The following is a 12647-nucleotide window of genomic DNA, read 5'->3' as shown; positions in this document are numbered from 1 at the left end:
CAGGGCAGCAAGCACCAACTCCTCCTTGGCCACACACGAGGCCAAATATCATAAGAGAGGAGGGTCGAGGCCCAAAGTTGAGAGAGAACAAAGGAAAACATACAGAAACTTGAGTGGAGAGCACACACTGCTGACTACAGTTTACCCACCGTTAAGCTACTTCACACAGCAAGCCAAAAACTACAACACAGGAAACATGGGCAAACAAAAATATAAAGGCAGGATGGGAAAGGGTGATACAAACGGAAATGATGTGCACACAGAAACACAGTCACTGAATGTCGACCACAAATAGACCCCCAGAGCAAAAACCTTGGAGGGTTTTATCACGGTGGGGCATGTGTGGTCTGAAAACACACCTGTAGTTTTTGGGCGAATACAGTTGGGTTGGTCTCAGCCAGGTTGGGCTCCAGGTACTGCAGGGGGTCATCACACTCAGACAGCCTGTCTAACAAGGCCTGGGCTGGAGCAGGGGCCTCCACGGGGCCCTGGCTAGAGGACTACAAGGGCACCGAGAGGAGTGGGGAGGGGAGGGCAGAGGACAGCATGGCAAAGCAAGCGCTGAGTGTTTTGAGTGGCAGCACTGGGAGCTGATTCACTAAACTCAAACGTTTTGGCTGTTTGGCTTGACAAGGTTTCACTGAGAGCGACAGGCTGAGTCTTGGCCTACGATAAACATTTGCATCGTGGCTAAACAACAGCATGGAGTTCGATGTTAAAGAAAAAGTGGCAGATTTACAACACATGGCGGTGAGTGGACACATAAATGAGACCTAGTTTTTATACATTTGTCTCACCTGTTCCTCCCTCTCTATGCTCTGTGTTCGGCTGAGCACCTCGCTCTCCCTCTTCCTGCCCTTGTCTCCAGCAGAACCCTCGGGCCCGGGCCGCACGCTCAACACCGGCGTCTTCATACCCGCTGATATCTGAGCCTCCATCTCCTCGAAGCTCCTGCACAGCGTGAGAGTAACAGCATGAATGCAGCGTAAACATTAAATGTCGAGCACATGCATGTAATGTTTCATTTTATGCTGCAAAATAATGGAGTTGTAGCCGATTAGATCAAAACCTGAAAATAAGGATTACGCATAATCTCATGCTCAGAGTACGTGTTATAAAGCAGGGGTTCCCAAACTTTTCCATGCCATGGCCCCCCCAAACAGCATTAGCTTCTGGCCGAGGCCCCCCTTCACAAACCCACAACAATGCTACAAAATATGTAAAGAAACATCAACTTTTAGAATGTTTTCACTTTTATTCGCTATATTCAATTAATTATTACAGGCGCTGAGCATAAAAATGTTTTTAACTAACATGTTTAAAACACTGTATTATATTCCCACTGGAAAAAAAAAAAACTTTTCAACAAACTGTTGACCAGAAGAACAAAACAAAACAAATCTAACCTCTCTCATGAGTGTTTATCTGGAAATGACAGATACAGATTGCCCTAGTGGGCAATTTTTATTATTATTACAATATATTTTTTTTTTTTTTGTTGCTTTTTTAAAATCTTCTCTCCAGCTTTCTGGCGCCCCCTGGCGGCCACCACTTTGAAAAGCACTGTTATAAAGGACTCTCAGCTACTACCACATCATCATTTCACCTCAATAGTCTTTGGATAAGTCCACTTAGCTGTGACAGCTGTCGATATATATCTGATGATTATTACCTGAAGGTTTCATTAAAATCTATTGAGTGGTTCCTGAGATATTTTGCTAACAGACATTTAACGACAAATAGTTAATGGCGCTTTTAAAAATATAGATCTTGGTAATTGTTTTAAAGCTAGAAAGAGATTATTGCCATTTAATTTACAAAAGTTATTTTTCTCAAGTTCGTGTGATAGAAATAACAGAAGGAAGTATGATTTCAAAAGTAAAACTGTGCGTACTACTTTAAAACAAATGTGCATTTCGGTGCATGGAGTAAAACTATGGAACAGTTTGGATGAGGAGTTAAAAAAAATGCTCTACAGTAAACCAATTCAAAACACTTTTTAAAAAAAAGAATGATTAACTCACTTTTGAGTTGTTAATGAGAAGAGTGATATATTGTTCTGCATGTTATTGTTGTTGTTATATTGTTTGCAACTTGTTTTGTTAATTTAATGTACGCGGCCATGACATTTTTGTAATTATTGAGAAAGGGGGCGGGTCTATACAAGATTTTCTTCTTCCTGCTCCCCCTTCACTCGTGTAAATAAGCGTTGTCAGAGAAAGTGTTTGTAAACTGATGATAATTTTTTTTTTTTTATCACGTGAATCAATTGATTGATTGATTTAGTACTTAAACTATGGGCTGTGTATCTGTCTTAGCATCTACCACACCAAATTTTACTCATAACCTGTAACTTATAGCCATTTTGAAGCATAATGACACCCACAGAATGAAAATATGCAAATACCAGAAAGTTAATATAAAAATCTAAACCGTGTGCATGAAATTCATTATTATCGTCATCTGCAAAGCAACAACGCCAATACACAAATCTATGAGCGTATAAAAGAATGGTGGGTATATTACCCTGTGCAGGGGGAGCTGGGCTCAGATCCATGTGTGCCCGTACTTTTTGTCAAACTGTCAGAGACCGAGTCCAAATTCAAGTACAAAGATGGCTTCTTTGCAGACAGTGGCTGTAAAAAACAACAACACAGGAGCATAAATCAAAACAGAAGGTAAAACACAAACTCAACTAAAATCTACAAACGTTAACCAACACTCACAGGGGATGAAGAGCCAATCTTCTCCATGTACTCGATTTCATAGTCTTGCACTAAGACAGAGAAGCAGCATTAGACGCAGAATATAAGACGCACGTCAAGAAGTTCTGAGCTCTGTTCCGGTGGGATCAGAGGCCGTGTGTGTGTGTGCGCTTTGTTTCATCTTTGACCCAGACGGGTCGAGCCAGACAGCCTCTGGTAGGACGCAGAGCGCTGGAGAACTAGGCCAACAGGCTTACTGCCATAAGAAAAATCAATAGCGCTGCTCTGTGAATAGACATTAAAGACACGATGGTAAAGTGGTTGTACATGAGCGTTTATCCAAATCCAAACACGGGCTTTGAATTTTCTTAATGCGCTGCCTGACTGTGGTGTGCTTTGATGTGGTGTGAACACAGGTGGCTGAACGAACAAAGAGTCAGACAGTGAGGCCTCACCTGGGGCCTCCTGAGGGAGGTTGCTCTCGTGGACGAAAGACGTGAGGTCGGAAGGTTGAGGGAAGTCTTGCTGGTCGGCGTTCAAATCTGACTCCGTGTCGTGCCTGGCTGTCCACTTATGGTTGGTGGAGGAGGCCAACTTCTCCTCATCCGTGGCGTGATCATCCTGTGTGCTGACAGGGTCGTCTGGATCCTGCAGCAAATACAAACAGAAGCAGAAGGAGTGGGAGTTCTGCTCTGACAGCCAGACTCCAATCAGCTGCACCCGTGGATCATCGTCTTGAGCATGAGGAGCATAAAGGGCGGCAGAAGACATTCAGCCAGCGCTGGAGCATTACCTGACAACGGTAGTCTTATTCTAGCCTTTGACTCATGTCTAAAAACAAAGATTTATATTTTATATACTCTATAAATAAACACAGTAAATTAATCCTGAATCTTGGTCTCTGTGGTCCTTATATCTGGTATAGCCACAATCGTTACAAAGGGAGAAATGCACGACTGAAAAAGAGAAACCCCCAATGTGAAGCATGATACACACCTGGGATGTGTCCGACAACACTGACTTCTTTGGCGATCTCTTCACTCTGAAAGTATTACTGAGAACAAACACATAAAATAAATAATGATCCAGATCCATAATTAGCATATTAGATCCAGTGTTCACTGTTCTGGTATCCAAAAACACGAACCAAGTTGGGAACACCTTTTTCTACTTAAATCCACGACGTAACACAGAGCAGCAGCACTAACACATGACAAAAGTTGAACGTAGAGTCGGTAGAGCATCAGACATTTTGTACACAATTTAAACATCTTATCCCTAAATACATCAACAAATACACAGATCCTGGAAAAAATACATCTTGTTGGAGCTGTTAGTGACTTTACTGCGGCAGAATAATTGTTACTGACCGTCATTTACTTTTTGAAACCAAGCACTCGTAAAATGAACATAAAATGAAGCCATTTCTATAGTTTCAGAGTTTTTAACAACTGCAAACAAAGAACACTAGAGGGAGCAAGAAGCTTTTTAATCATCTAACTGGAATTCTACTTTCTGGGTTGCTTTACAATTGAAAAGCGTTAAAACAAATTTATGACAATTTAATTATCAGAACAGCAAAATGAATATAAGTTCTAGTCCAGGGCTGTTCAACTAAACTGCTCAGGGCGCCACAGTTTCTGAAAGCCAGCAGCTCAGGGGCCGGACATCCAGCAATTAAAGTCATTATGTAAATAAACCAAGTTTTACAATGATCTGTTACCTTTTAAATTTGTTTAATTTATTGCATTGAATCCTAAATGCAATAAACAGAACCCAAACCCAGAACCGTCCCAGGCCGGGTTGAAGTCACATGCAGACCGGAAATGGCCCATGGGTCACCAGTTGAACAGCCCTGTTCTAGTCTAACTGATTAAATAAACAAAATCAAAGAAATAGGCAAAACAAAAAGCTTGATATATTGACGCTTGAACAACACCGCACCTCATACTGAATAATCCCCCCCCAAAATTGGTGTTTATTAATTTGCATAAACATGTAAAAAAAAAAAGTTGCCAAAGCAGCTTTTTTTTTCCTGAAAATTGTTTTGACTGCATTACAATAATCCTGAAATCACTTCATTGATTTACAATACATGCCAGATTAGATTTTCAGTTTTTTTTTTATTAATCTGCAAATTTGTAAACAGACCTGCTTCAGCTGTATTTGCCATGACAAGCACAGACCGAAGGATTGAGGTGTCCCATCTTGTGGAAATTCATTTTTAAATGACTTGATTTTTAAAACACATTTTATATAACACAATACATTGACAGTTAGTCAACCCTTACTCAGCATTATGTTATTAAATGGAAAATTATTTATTAATTTGTTATATTAGAGCTTTCATTACTGGTTCCCACAAACTCACAATTGACAGAGTTGAACCTGCTATGACTTTTGGTTTTGGTGCAACTTTAGCTTTTTGAAATATTTAGCCTTTTCTGTCTTTTTTTTTCTTAAAGAAAATGAATTGAGCTCATTACATCCTTCAAATCTTTAGATGTGTTTACAACCTTTTACTGCTCCTTTCACATTTTGTTCTGCTTCAGCATTTAAACTTTTTTCAGCTACTTTCAGCTGTTTTGTGCTACTTAAAAATTCTTTCAGCTAACTACATTTTTGTGCTTCTAACTTCTTTCTGCTCCTTTCAGCTTATTTACGCAAATTTCAACTATTTCTGCTATTTCAGCAACTATTTAGCTGTTTTTATGCTAATTAAAACTTTTTTTTGGCTAATTCCACATTTTTTGCACTCATTTCAACTTTTTTCAGCTTAATTCAGAAAAAATGTACTCTCTCCATTTCCTTCTGGTTATTTAATCTCCTTTATGTATTGTTAGCTACTTTTCAGCTGATTTTTTGTTGCTAATTTTAGCTGTTTTGCAGTAAATTTCCACTTATTTTGTGCTAATTTCTGCTTCTTTCAACATGCTTTTTCTGCTTTCTTCTGCTAATTTAAACTTGTTCTACATTTCAGCTACCTTTATAGCTTGTTTAGCTAATTTTGGCTGATTGTGCTAATTTCAGTTGGTTTCAGATAAATTCCAATTGTTTTGTGCTCATTTCTGCTACTTTCAGCCCAGTTAAAAATGTTCAGCTAATTTCAGCTTTTTATGCTCTTTCCAGTTTTTTTCTGCTTCTGCTTTTTCTGTTATTTCAGCTACTATTTAGCTGTTTTACATGCATTTTAATCTTTTTCAGCTAATTCCACGTTTTTTAGCTCATTTCAGCTTTTTTCTGGTACTTTAAGTTTCTTTCTGCCTTTTCAGCCTTTTTGTTGTTGTTGTTGCTAATTTAATTGTTTTTAGTTAATTTCCATATTTTTGTCCTTACTTCTGCTTATTTAAACCTAAATGCTTTCTTCTGCTAATTTAGGCGTGTTCTTCCATTTCAGCTACAAATCGGCATGTTTTTAACTAATCACAGCTGTTTTTCTGCAAATTCTTCAGCAATAAGCATTCACACTACATTTTCATAGAAAATGTAATTTCTCTAGTTTCTTGTGTTGTTCATCTGACGCTGTAGAATCTCATAAGGAGCTTGTGATCCTCTTATATTCTGGTACAGAACTATAAGAAACTGGGCTTATATTTTTTACAGTAATGAAGCATTATAACCCAGGGGGGGGGTTCTCCGTGATTTTCCCCCCTGATTGTTATATAACGCTTATAAAATATGTGCCAAAACTTCCATATAATATAAACTACAATGTTCTTTCAGAAGCACATATTTAAAGACAGAATTTAAAACAGAAAAAAACAGAAGCTCTAATTTAAAAAGGCTGAAGTCAAAGTTTAGAATGATTTGTCTGATTGTGAGTTTAAAGGATTATGATGTCTCTGTTAATAGAAAGAGAATCAAAGGGGACAAAAAGGGGCGAGGTCTGCATTGTCCCTGTACTTACAACATACAACAAAGAGAGGACCCACCCCTGGACTTCCTGGGATACATGAGAATACACAAACACAGGTGACAGAGAGACAAACAGAGGACACAGGCTGGCAAACCGTGGATGTTTCTATTAATGCATGACCCACTGGAACCAGCATGAACTTACGACTTTATGGGAGTTTTCTTCTTCGCCGGTTTGTTCTGGTTTTGGTCCCCCAGCTCCCCGATGTTGTCATTGTCATTTTCGTTGTCGTAGTCATTGGTTGACATTTCAAACGAGGCAGAGGCGTTCGGAGGGGAGCTGGCCATTTTGACGAAGGGTTTGAAAGGGTCTATGGAGTCGTCAAAGTTGTTGGGGTCAAAATTATACGGCGCCCTGGCTAATTTTGGAGAATTCGAAATATTTTTCTTTGAATTAAACGGATTGAAGTTTGGATCTTCCCACTTGTCGGGTTCAAAGTTATAAGACGCTTTGGGAACGGCGATTTCGCCCTCGTTGCTTGCGTAAGTCGCAGGAGGGTTGTTGTTGTCCAGCTGCTCGGCCGGTGCTGGGGCCGTCTTTTTCAGCCCCAGCTTCGTTTTCCTCAGCGGCATCTTGCCGCTCGGCTTTTTGACCACTTTTTTAGGTGGAGGAGAGGCCTGCTGGGACGCCTCGCAGCTTTCCTCGGAGTAGTCAAACTCGAGTCTTACTGACTGACGCTTGGGTAAAATTGGTTGCTCCTCTGGATTGTTGATCAGAGCTTCACGAGGAGGTGCAGGAGTAAAACAATGTGGCTCCACAGCAGGGACAGGGGGACTTCTCGGAGGGCTGGAGATAGGACCACGAACAGGACTTTTACGATCCAAAACAGGAGAATTGGCAATTTTACTCCCTCCAGTCTTGAAGGGGTTGATGTCTTCAAAATTGTCTGGATTCCATTTGTATGAGGCACAAGTAGAAATAGGAGAGTCTTCTTTATCTGTTAGAGTCGCTGGTTGAGGGGTTTCCTCGTGGCACAAAGGTAACGCAGGGACACCATTGCTCTCCTCTTGGCAAGTCTGATGGGTCTCCTCTGTTAGAGGCGGCGGCGTTTCAACACGGCTCCTCCTGGTTTTTTGGAGAGTCCCTCCAGGGCTCGGAGTGGCAGAGCTTTCCTCTGTAACCTCCTGAGCCTGGAGAGGGCTGGCAGTTTCAGGCGTTGCCCGTTTCTTGATTTCTGGGGTGCTGATGGACGAGGCTGGCTTCGGGCTCTCGGGGTTGGAGTTCTGTCGGAGGAGGGGCTTCTTCTTTACAGACCCAGAGCGGACTTTCTTTGGTCTATGAATGGTGCCCGGGGCGCTCTCGGTGCCCGCGCTGAAGGAGCCGGACACAGGTCGGAAGCCTCCAGACGCCGATTCGTCTAGCAGAGCAGAACTATCTAGTTCCCCCCCTTGAAGGCTGAGAGACCGCGTCAGAGCGTGACCTGTTGGCTCTGCGGCAAAAACCTCGATATTGTACGTTCCACTGGCAGCGATGGGCTTGTTCTCATCGAAAACAGTGGATGGAGAATGAGAGAGCGCATCGGCTGGAGTCAGAGCAGACGTAGCATCACTCACTGAACTGTTTGCACCTGCAAAAACAAGACGAGGTAAAAACAAAACAGAAATTTATTTTTAACAATGAAGTCAGTCTAATTCGACATGACCGTTTAAATGAGAAACATTTATTTGGGAAAAACGAAAAATGGATTATAGTTTACTTCACTTCAGTTGTATTTAATTAGATTGCTAGATTAAATTAGACAGTGTTGTCTTGTGCGTGTGTCTGTTAGTTTCATAAACCACTGGGTTGAGTTACAACTCATTCACTTTTGGAGTCAAGCCAATTAAAGATGGCAGACACAGCGAATGAACCTTAGCGAACACAAAATGGCTATAGTTGTCATTTCTACAAATTGTGAGCTAAAATTTACTGTTTACCTTTTGTCATTGAAGGTCTAGCATCCATTAAACTATGCATAATACCCACTGGCTTTCCTGCAAGACTTTTAGACTAAAATTACTTCATGCAGATGAGAAATAACAGTCGTGGTCATTTTGGTCAGTCCTTGAAAAAAAAAAAAGCATTCTCATGAAATATTGTGTTATCTTGTAGTATCTGTTAGTGCTTTGAATATGTGTTGTGAATAATTCTCAGCTACTAACCTACAAAATTCTAGCTCAACATCTGCACATTTTACTGAGGCACAGCCATATTTGTGTTAGCAAATGTTCAATAGCTATGGCAGCCATCTTGAATTGGGTTAGCTCCAAAATGTACTGAGTTGCAGACGTGCATCCAGTGATTACATTCCGAGAGTTTAACTGAAATGCATCCAGTCGTTTATGAGATATTTTGCTAACAGACAAACAGAGATGACTCTGACGGTTATACTAAAATGTTAAGATCTTGCAAAATGTGTTGCACCCAAAGTGCGCAGCTACAAGTGACTCTCATCTACAGGTACTAACCTCACCAAATTTTTATTTTATTATTTAATTAAAGTTTTTAAAATTGACAGACATAAAGACAGAAATGGGTAAAAGATAATGGATGGATGGATGGATGGATGGATGGATGGATGGACGGACGAACGGACGGACGGACGGTCATTTTTGTCATTTCTCATGTTCTCTTCTCCTCGAACATACAGTAGGTAAATTTAGCTGTGAATTGCATTTTTGTTCACTTTATTGCACTTTAATCGTATTACAATTAAGTGAAATATAAAAATGAAGTGAACTAAAATATAAATGAATTTACCCAAACTGAGCTGAACAGAAAAAAATAAACTGTAATACAATTAAGGCACCAGTTTTGTAAAGCTGTGGAACAAAAGCCAGATGTGAAATGCAGCTTTCATCCACAAGATGGTGGCAACAATGCATCCTCTAGAAATACAGCAGGTGCGCGTGAACATCTATCAGAGCTAAGAATACATTTCTTTCTGTACCTTTGTCATCAGGTTTGACTTCTTCTGTGTGGGGCTCAGTGGGAGAAGCAGCTTTCACTGGAGTTGTAGATTCTGGAGTTTCAAAAGCACCATCAGAGTCTGAGCTCCTACGAAAACACAAAGAGAGAAAGCGGCTGTGAGGCCGACTGAAAGGAACATTAAAGCCTCTGGAGACCAAATCAGGAAGGTGATGTTGGCGTGAGCATCATGTCACAAAGGAAATGTTTCTGCGTCAGTCCTCGGGGCATTACACGGTGCAGATAAGTTATCGCCGAGCCACGAAGGCTTGATTTTTGTTGCAATAGCTTGAGGTGAATGTGCTTCCATTTCTTATTTCCAGTGGACTTTACTGCCACAAATTAAAATGATGAATCTGCAGTTTGGTGACAGTAACGGCCCATTTGAGACACATTACCTCATCACAACACACACGTTTACACACACAGAACCACCTCTGGGTCTAAAGATAATAAGATATGAAATGAGGGCTGATAGCTTGAACAGCGAGCTCCACGCTCTCCTGTTCAGCGTATCATTAGATGGTTGCCTCACCTAAGTCTGACTGGTTCCCCAGCAGCCCTGATCAGGTTGTCATGATGAGAACCCCAGGAGAGGCGCTGCAGGAGCCCCAGAGCTGGATCAGAGCCTGGGCTGGCCCCGTCTCCAGCCCCTCCCAGCAACGAGTCCCAGCCCCAGCGAGCCCACTGCAGTGGGGACAGAGCCTGCCACGTACTCACTGCCATGGCTGCCGGTGGGCCGAACCCCTCCACGCACAAATGCTGACAACCAGGTAGGTACAGCAGCCTCTTACAAAGATGATGCTGAAATCTGCAGAGTCAGTGTTTTTATTTCCTCCCAGCATCCAGATCTCTTTGTTTCCAGTTTAATTTCCCTTCTCTTTGTTTTCATTAGCCATCAACCGGTCGTCTCTCCACCTCAGTAAGAAACGTCTCCCAGTCTAAATTAGACTGTCTGCAGAAGCCCATCTCCTGCAAAGCTCTATTTTCTGCCTCCCTCTCTCTACTTCCCCCCTCCCACTCTTGTGTTTTTTAACCATTTTGCTGTTTCCACCCAGAAAAGGTCCAGTGCCCACCAGACCCAACGCATTCTGTTACAACACTGATCCTGAGTGTTCCCCACAGACGCCATCAACAGATGATATCAGCCTGAATTATGATAAAATTCAACAGCAGCAGCAAAAACACACTATAGCGTTGCTGTTAATCTGCTGATAATCCGTCTTTAAAGATTATTTATCAAACATAAAAGTGTGAATGAAATAAAATAATAATAATTGAGAACCACCGTGTGGTCATTTGTACAGGAAAAACAAAAATCTATATATGTCGTAGTCAAATGTTTATTTAATCTGGGGTCACAAGAAAGAAAAAAGAGTTTGCAAGACATTAAGTAAATTATTAATTTTAGCTGCTTATTTAATTTTTTTCTTCTTTAACACAAGTGCTTAAATGTCAAATAAGACCAGGCATATAGGCCTGTCACGATAACAAATTTTGCCTGGCGATTAATCGTCTCAGAAATTATTGCGATAAACGATAACATTGTTTGGAGACCGTTTTAAACTAATGTAATGATAATGACATAATAATGCAAGTACATCCTCTAAGATCAGTAAACATTATTTTCAAAAGAACACATAACACTGGAACTGGGAAATAAATAAAACAAAAACAAAAATAAAATGGACTATCAGTCTCTGTTAACAAAAAAATGCACCTAAATAAAAACTAAATACAAAAAAAAAAGGAAATAAAAACTGCATTCAACCAAAACACTATGGATTATGAAGTCTGTAAACTAAATTGCCCTTCAAAAAAACAATAATCATTAGTTTTATATAGAGAAGACAAGCAAAACTGCCAGTTTCATAAGCAAAAAGTGTGATAAATAAGAAGATAATAAGATAGCGGTCACTCTTTCAAGGATGAAGATGTTCACATCCTGGACAGAGAGGAACGATGGTTTGAGAGAGGAGTAAAGGAGGCCATCTTTGTGAAAAGAAATCGTCCATCATTAAACAGGGGTGGAGGCCTCCGGGTTCAACTGTCCCCCTCTTACAATGCTGTGATTGCTGGTATCACTCAGCCCTCTGTGAACAGTAAACAGCCATCAGTGTGCTAATGATCCATTGTTAGGCTGATGGTCCTTCTTGAGCATGTGATCAGCTGGTTTTGGTTGTCAGCAGCAAAACTGGTTGATCCACTCTGTGAAGGTGCTATTTAAGAGACCGAGCTGAAAACAGCACCTCAGACTGAGGAAGTCTCTTGGATGAGAGACGAAACGTTTCTAGATTTTTTTGCTTTGTTTTGTTTTTTGTTTTTTTGAATGTCCAGAGGACCAGATTGAACTTTTTTGGATAAATAAGAAGAAACATTTTATTTTACTTCATTTTAATTTATCATGCGATTAATTGGTTTATTGTTTATCGTGACTGGGCTAACCACGCATGACCAGCAAAGGGTCATCTCTGAGGGTCCGATGAGTCCCATCAGGGTAGAACTGCCCATGAGGATCAATCATTAGAAAACCCAATTATCTGGTCACCTATTACAGCTGTCAGATTAACAAAATTAAGATGCACTTTCACAGAATAATAGGCATAAACCCAACAAGTAAAAGCTAAATAAATAAATAAAACACAAAGAACATTGTTCATCAGACTGCGAGCACTGTGTTTCTATGGCTACTGATGGACTGGGAGGAGGGGGGGGGGTCGTTCTCTACACGTGTCCCACTACGATGGCCCAAAAATCCAATACCAACTTAATTAACCGAGCCTGTGCAACACAGTCCAGGCAACTGTTTGTTTTATAAATAAAAAGGCAAATAAAGTTATGATGCCTATTTTTTTTATAACACTCACTCAAAGATGATGCAACAGCATCAACAATAAAATATAATTTCAAATCCTTTTGTTTATGCTCCAGTAATGGAGAATAGTTCTGATCATCTGAACCTGAGATTCAAACTCAGAGCAGACGCTGTCATTAAACGACAGTCGTTCTGAATAAACTACAAAATGATCTTTTATGGGGATGCCTTCAGTGAAAATGTGATTTCCACAGAAGGCATATGG

General features: G+C 40.6%; 1 protein-coding gene across 8 annotated transcripts in view; it reads right to left on the bottom strand.

Annotated features, from left to right (window-relative positions):
* The window catches only part of tacc2 (transforming, acidic coiled-coil containing protein 2), a 77793-nt gene that overhangs the window by 19417 nt on the left and 45729 nt on the right, over nucleotides 1–12647 (bottom strand). For 7 of the 8 annotated variants that reach the window (XM_037678337.1, XM_037678345.1, XM_037678353.1 and 4 more), the window contains 8 exons: nucleotides 9551–9657; nucleotides 6766–8188; nucleotides 3702–3759; nucleotides 3161–3353; nucleotides 2727–2776; nucleotides 2527–2636; nucleotides 798–951; nucleotides 360–500 (listed from right to left, as the gene is read on the bottom strand). In XM_037678337.1, the coding sequence (XP_037534265.1) occupies nucleotides 360–500; nucleotides 798–951; nucleotides 2527–2636; nucleotides 2727–2776; nucleotides 3161–3353; nucleotides 3702–3759; nucleotides 6766–8188; nucleotides 9551–9657 (2236 nt within the window). The remainder of the gene's footprint in view (nucleotides 1–359; nucleotides 501–797; nucleotides 952–2526; nucleotides 2637–2726; nucleotides 2777–3160; nucleotides 3354–3701; nucleotides 3760–6765; nucleotides 8189–9550; nucleotides 9658–12647) is intronic. The other variant, XM_037678367.1, reaches the window with a different exon arrangement.

This window comes from Nematolebias whitei, chromosome 1 (assembly GCF_014905685.2).
Source record: "Nematolebias whitei isolate Nwh7 chromosome 1, NemWhi1, whole genome shotgun sequence".
Classification (NCBI taxonomy): Eukaryota; Metazoa; Chordata; class Actinopteri; order Cyprinodontiformes; family Rivulidae; genus Nematolebias; species Nematolebias whitei.
This window is presented reverse-complemented; position numbering and strand designations above follow the sequence as displayed.